Source organism: Hydra vulgaris, chromosome 01, assembly GCF_038396675.1.
Source record: "Hydra vulgaris chromosome 01, alternate assembly HydraT2T_AEP".
In the NCBI taxonomy this organism is placed as follows: domain Eukaryota; kingdom Metazoa; phylum Cnidaria; class Hydrozoa; order Anthoathecata; family Hydridae; genus Hydra; species Hydra vulgaris.
Genome location: NC_088920.1, coordinates 63,126,608 through 63,133,998, shown reverse-complemented (window position 1 = coordinate 63,133,998; position 7,391 = coordinate 63,126,608). Strand labels below are relative to the sequence as shown.

General features: G+C 27.2%; 1 protein-coding gene across 1 annotated transcript; it reads left to right on the top strand.

The window, feature by feature from the left end:
* The first annotated feature begins 2,791 nt into the window (after positions 1 to 2,791).
* LOC136074616 (uncharacterized) lies at positions 2,792 to 3,865 on the top strand. The gene is made up of 2 exons (XM_065786953.1): positions 2,792 to 2,841; positions 2,962 to 3,865. Exons 1-2 carry the CDS (start codon positions 2,792 to 2,794, stop codon positions 3,863 to 3,865), a joined length of 954 nt encoding a protein of 317 aa, XP_065643025.1.
* Positions 3,866 to 7,391: the final 3,526 nt, after the last annotated feature.

Below are 7,391 nucleotides of genomic sequence, written 5' to 3'. Positions count from 1 at the left end.
AGAAAAATGTTGTGCTTATACCACTGAGTTCTCATAAATAATATTTTTTATTAGTAAAACATAAAATCAAATAAAAATATTTAATATAAAATCAAACAAAAATATATAATATAAAAATCCAATAAAAATGTATAATATAAAAATCCAATAAAAATGTATAACATAAAAATCAAATAAAAATATATAACATAAAAATCTAATAAAAGTATATAATATAAAAATCCAATAAAAATATATAACATAAAAATCAAATAAAAATATATAACATAAAAATCAAATAAATGTATATAATATAAAAATCAAATAAAAATATTAAATGTAAAAATCTAATAAAAAATATTTAATGTAAAATTCAAATATTGATTATAAAAATCTATAACATGAAATCAAATTTAAAAAAAATACTAACCAAACAAACTGAAATCAAACAAACAAACTTATAACTCCTATACAGGGAAGATTTTACGAATATTTTTTTTATGCTCAAGTCAAGTATTTATTGGATCAGTTGCAAGTATTTATTACATTCCACTCAGGTTTAAGCTCAGGTTTAAACTCAAGTAATAAACTCAGGTTTAAGCTCAAGTAATCAATAAAAACTCAGGTTTAAGCTCAAGTAATAAACTCAGGTTTAAGCTCAAGTCAAGTATTTATTGGATCAGTTGCAAGTATTTATTACATTTCGTTATTACATACAGGATACTATATGATATTTTTTGTCATAAGTCTTCATTTGGTATTAAAAGACAAGTAATTGGGGACACTTATTTTTTTTAGGTTTCACACACACACACTCACATATATATATATATATATATATATATATATATATATATATATATATATATATATATATATATATATATATATATATATATATATATATAAATTCATTTTGTGCATTTAATTTCTTATATATCAAGGTCTTATCAAGTAGTTGAATTCCGAGCATTAAGGAAAAACCAATTATCTGCGGTAGCGGTAGTGCCTAGGAACTGGATTCATTTAAAGGAAGATCAATTGTTTTGCTTGTGGCCACATGGCTACTCCAAAAAACAAGTTTAGGGGTTTATTAAAACCAAGTCATTTTTAAATAAAAACGATTGCAAAGAATACATCAACAATATTTTAGGACAATTTAGTATGTTTTTTTATTATTTGTTTACATTTTACTTTTTCAGATAATTTTTATGCATAGTGTGTATTATTAACAATTACTACCAAATATTATATATAATAATTAATATATAATATTATAATTTATATTACATAATATTTTAACATAATTTTTGAAATCTTTTTATGTTAGGGGCGGTTCAAATAATACGTGTCAATCTTAGGGGTATTGGAAAGTTTCACCAATATCGTGTGTTATTTGCCTATTATTTTCAATATTGTGTGTTAACGCCCCTTATTTTCAATAAAAAGTAATATTGGAAATGCTGCAAAAATTTTGTGCAATATTTTCAAAGTTAACATAATTAGAGAAAAATTATTTTTGTTTTCTATTAAAAATTTATTTTATTGATTTATAAACTTGAGAGGGATAATGTCCTGTTGTTGTGAAAATTAGAGTTTTTTAAACTTTTAAAATGTGATTCTAATTATTAATTAAATAAATTATATAAAGTAGGAAATATTGACTTATCTAAAATATTCTTACGATTTGTTGTAAAACGTTTTTACATTAAAATTGTTTTCACAGTGTCCTTTAGTTTCCTGGAAATTGCCAAATATTAACAATTATTTTCAGAGAGTTATGAAACTGCTTGTCATCTTGCTCAAACTCTTGAAGAAGAATCTGAAGTAGCCTTAACTGATGGGACTTCTTCTGAATGGTATGTCTTTATACTATCTATATAAGTTTTTTTTTTTTTAATTTAAAATTATAAGTTTATATTTTTTAGTATATGTTTAATACAAGGTCTATCAAATCAAATCCTGGAAGGTGTTTGAAATCAAATTCTGTGCTTCCACCATTCCCTGATGAATCTGATGATGAGAGAGATTCAATGGTTAATATTACTGGAGGTAACAAAAATTGTTATTTTATTTAATGTTTTAATGTTCAATTTAGATCCTATTTTTAAAACTGTATACATGTTTTGTTAGTTGCGTTGTTTTCCGGGAATAAAAGTGGAGCAGGAAGGTATGTCTTTATACTATCTATATAAGTTGTTTTGTTTTTTATTTAAAATTTTAAGTTTATTTTTTTTAATATATGTTTATATATGTTTAATACAAGGTCTATCAAATCAAATCCTGGAAGGTGTTTGATTTGATAGACCTTGGTTAATCAAATTCTGTGCTTCCACCATTCCCTGATGAATCCGATGATGAGAGAGGTTCAGCATTTAATAATACTGGAGGTAAAAAATAGTGTAATTTTAATGTTTTAATGTTCAATTTAAATCCCATTTTTAAAATTGTATACATGTTTTGTTAGTTGCATCGTTTTCAGGCAATGCGGATTTTAGGAGTGGATCAGAAGGTATGTCTTTATACAATCTACATAAACTGTTTTTTTATTAGTATTTTTAAATGAAAATTTACATATAATATATAAATATATATATATATATATATATTTTTTAAGGGGCATCAACTTCTAAAAACAATGAAAAAACTGTTCAAGATTTTTTGGATCAGGAAGGTAACGGTTGATTCAGAAGTTATCGGACAAATCCTAATTTCATTATTTGAGCGTAATAATTAGTTTTTGTGGTTTTATGTGCAGGCATAAACGTTCTATAAAATATAAACTTTATTATTTGAAACACAACTATTTAAAATGAGGTTAAATGCAGCTGAACGAGAATCTTTTCGAAAGCAACTAAAAATGTTTTTTGTAAATAAACCTAATATATAAAAAAAAATAATCGTAAATCATTTTGAAAAGGAATTTCGCTCGAATTAGAATTTTTGATTTGCTCGAAGTACAATATATGATAACCTAAAAAGACTTGAAACTGTTCAATCGTTTTCTGATAGAAAGCACCCTGGTCGTCCGACATCCTGGACTCGAGAAAAGAAAGCGGAATTAACGAGACTTGTCAACAATCGAAAAGGGGTCAGTCAGAGAAAAAAAGGTATTAAATTCTGTGTAAATCAATCAACAATCGGTCGTCAGTTAAAAAAAATAAATATTAAACATAGAAAACGTGAAAAGACTCCAAAATACACTATAGAACAACAAATAAAGGCAAAGAAAAGAGGCAGGAAACTAGTTAACCAACTCTATAACACAAAATCACTTCTAGTCATCGATGACGGAAAATACTTTTGTTTTGCAGGGGACAACATGCCTGGAAATTCTGGATACTACACAAACAACAAAAAGACATGCCCAGAAAGTGTTCGTTTTATAGGAAAAGAGAAATTTCCAAAAAAATTATTAATGTGGATAGCCATATCTGACCGTGGTATGTCCGAGCCATTGTTTCGCATTTCCAAGGCTGTAGCAATCAATTCATCAATCTATATTAATGAATGTTTAGAAAAACAACTTCTTCCATTTATTCACAAGTATCATGGAGACTTTAACTATTTATTTTGGCCAGATTTAGCAAGTTCTCATTATTCTAAAGATTCTCTAAATCGGATGGACCAATATGTCTATTACGTTGATAAAGAATCCAATCCCCCAAATGTGCCTCAAGCACGACCAATTGAAAATTTTTGGGGACATTTGGCACAGAAGATTTACGAGGGAGATTGGCAAGCTTCAACAGAGCAAGTTTTGATTGATCGCATTAAACTAAAACTACAAGAAATTGATTTAAACTTTTTACAGTCGCATATGAAAGGTGTCAGAGCAAAATTGAGATCAATTTCTGATGGTGGTGTTTTTTCATATAAAAAATAATATATTTTTATTAAAAGATAAATGCTTTATTTAAAAAAAATATAATAGTAGTTTGTTTTTGTATTTATAAATAAGTTATTGACGTTTTTATTTTGTCTGATAACTTCCGCATCACCCGTTATGGTTTTAGTTAAACTTATTATTTTTTTAACTACTTGGTATACGTTATATTTGTGACTAATACATACATTGTATACCCACAATAATATTTTGTTAAATCACAAAATTTTGTTAACCCACAATATTTTGTTAACTCACAACAATAAATATTGTAACTCACAACAATAAATATTGTGAATAAATAACATTAAAACTTCAACTCCAAATGTCTCAACTCCATAACGTCTAAATCCAGTTTTGTCTTCAATTTAATAAAAAATATTTTTGAAACCATTCAGATTCAAATGCAATAATATTCAGTTATTTATGTTTATAGAGAAGTTAGCAGCATTGGAGTTATGATTAACAGAAATCGAGCACAGAAAAAAGTTTTCAGAAATTGAAAGTTTCTTGAATAATGAAGAGATTGTTGTTCCCCCAGGCCTTCCAATGAAAAGTAAAGAAGATTTGGAGGGGCTTAACCTTCAGTTGCAAATGAAATCTGAGATGGCTGTCTATGTAATTAAAAGTTATTTTTTATATTTCTATGTTCTACCAATCTACAAGATGGATAGTAACTATTATTTTATAAGATCGAGGATTTTAATAAGTTTTAAAATTATCGTTTAGCTGTAAGGTTATACATAAAATTTAGTAAGATATATTTTATAATACCTTAGTTATATAATACCTGCATTGCATTTAATTTACCTTGAACATTTAATTTACCTTGAACATATAATTACTCAAATAAAAAAAGTAGTAATATGTAGCAAAATTTTTTTTTAGGTTGAATATCTGCGTTCTGTAGGTTGAATATCTGCGTTCTGTAGGTTGAATATCTGCGTTCTGTAGGTTGAATATCTGCGTTCTGTAGGTTGAATATCTGCGTTCTGTAGGTTGAATATCTGCGTTCTGTAGGTTGAATATCTGCGTTCTGTAGGTTGAATATCTGCGTTCTGTAGGTTGAATATCTGCGTTCTGTAGGTTGAATATCTGCGTTCTGTAGGCGGTAAAGTTGAGCTGGCAAAATACGTACGACGAGTGTTGGGGGCCATGTTTTCAAAAAACTTCAGCGTTTTATGCAATCTTAATGGATCTTCGAGTAAGATGATGGCAACAGGAATGGGCAAGATCAAGTTGCTTAATTTATAAATTAACAAAATAAAATGAAGTTAATTAACTTGAGTTTTATAATAATTATCTCATTTATATTAATTTATCATTTATAATTTATAATAAACCGTAACATTTTAAAATACTACAGTATTAAACTAGTGTTTTTAATTAAAACTGCCAATAATAATTTCAAATCTTATAACAAAATAAACTACTATAAAATGAATATTTATTGGAAGCTTTGTATTTGTAAATAATGATTTTTCTTTAATATTCTAGAAATAAAAGTATGATGATTAAAAATATGTTTATTTTGTGTATAAAACGAAGTTAATAATAAAATATTTTGTTAGTAGTACTGTTTGCCTGTAAAACCTGATACACAACCTCGATGCGTAAACCGGACAACCAATCACCATTTAATAAAAACTAGAGGTTATAATAATAGTTATGCTTTATTATTAACTAATACTCGAAACTTGAAGACATAACTTTTGCACTTTCGAATAAAGTGCAAAAGCGAAAATAAATAATTACAAAAAAAAATGATATAGTTGGGCCGGTAATGGTACTAACTGTTAGCCAACTGTTTATTTAACAGTAAAAAACTGTTGGGTCGTTAGTTGGCTAAGTATTGGTAAAAGCGTAACGTTTTTTCCACGGTACCAACTAAAAAGCCGACTATTGGCCCAACTGTATCTAACAGCTGTTTATTTTGATCGGGCCAACTATTTTATGTTTACAGGGTGGTAGGTGATGAAACCACATGTATAACTTTTGAAGCATCCCTTTTACCCTCATGCCTTAATTTAATTCGTGTAGATAGAGAAAGTTCATCCGATGCCCTACCTTCAACGAGATCCTTAACTACTAGTTTTCGCTGAATGACTGCATTCTTCGAAATGCTTTTTCGAACGCCAAAAATTTGTTTGGTAAATTCACCACACAAATTTTTTAATTGTTTTTTAAAATTCACTTTAGGCCCTTCTTTAGTGTCACTACTATTAAAGTTAATTTTTTTTTCAATAAATTTCATCACTGTATTAAAAGTTCACGCCATCAAACATACAAAAATTAAAAAAATATAGAAATAGCACATACGAGCACACAAGAGCAACTTTTTCTGAGAGATAAATAAATAAAGTAACAACAAAAAAATAATTTAGCGAAAATCCCGAACAATCCTAAAAGTTCTACTCTATTAAAATCTTTACAAATTCTTATTTTAGTGCTAATCTATCATCTTAACAATCAAATAATTTTTTCATCCTGAAAGATAAAACTATTGTTTTATCTTTCTGGATAAAAAACTCGACATTCATTTCAAAAAAATATTAAAATAGCAGTTTAGGTACACTTAAATTCACTTTGAAAGGGCGCTGGTGAATTGACTGTAACTACTGAGTGTAAGCTCGTTAAAGAAGTACTACTTTCGGGTTCAATTGTTCACTTCGAGGTGGGAGTTGAGTTCTAAGAACGATTTATTTTGTTTACCTTGTTATCTAGGTATTCAATGAGTGTCATTACAACCGATTATTTGAAGATAAATTTTATACCTTTTGCAACCATAGATTACGAAAAAGGACCACCGTGCGGCGTTTTCACTCAAAGTAAAAGCAAGCCTGACGTTACGAGTTTAAGAAAGAAAAATTATTGTCGCCCAAAAAAGCATAAAAAATTAACTAACTTTAAAATAGTTTTTTTTATAAAAACTTTAACTTATAAAAAAAAAAAAAAAAAAATTCAATCTATCTTTTCCTTTTCGAGAGAGCATATATTAAAAGAGCAGATGTACCTTCTTGTTTTATTCTTCTTAAATTTTGGTAACAATCATTCAAACAAAAAGTCATCTAGTGAGACTATCAGTAAAGTTACAGTTTTACTGATGGCCTTACACTTTTATTCAAAAATATGATTATGTCTGGTAAGTTTGACTTCTTTATGTTTGGTAAGTTTGATTTTCAATAAATTTAATTTTGATGAGAGCTTCTATCCAATTTATATTCATGATCCACAAATTGCTTCACTAATATAATTAATGAACTATTCTTATCCAATAAAAGACACCTTATGTCTTAATTGACAGGACTATTTTTCTGCCTTATTAATGAAAACAAAAACTTGCTGCAGTTATTTTTGGATTAAAGAAGAACAATTTTAGGTAATAACGTCATATGAAAGTCATTTAAGTTGAGACTTCCTTTTTCTCTAGTGCTTTTTTATCATTTATATATTTATTTAAAAGAAAGAAATTTTTTTTCAAATTTCAAAAATTAAATTATTGTTTTTTTTGCTTGGCATGCCTTTT

Bases quoted from the DNA above. Each gene is read 5' to 3' on its own strand.
- LOC136074616 (XM_065786953.1), top strand. From the start codon at position 2,792: ATGAGGTTAAATGCAGCTGAACGAGAATCTTTTCGAAAGCAACTAAAA. The intron at 2,842-2,961 runs GTTTTTTGTAAA...TAACCTAAAAAG, and splicing joins TTTCGAAAGCAACTAAAAAT to ACTTGAAACTGTTCAATCGT.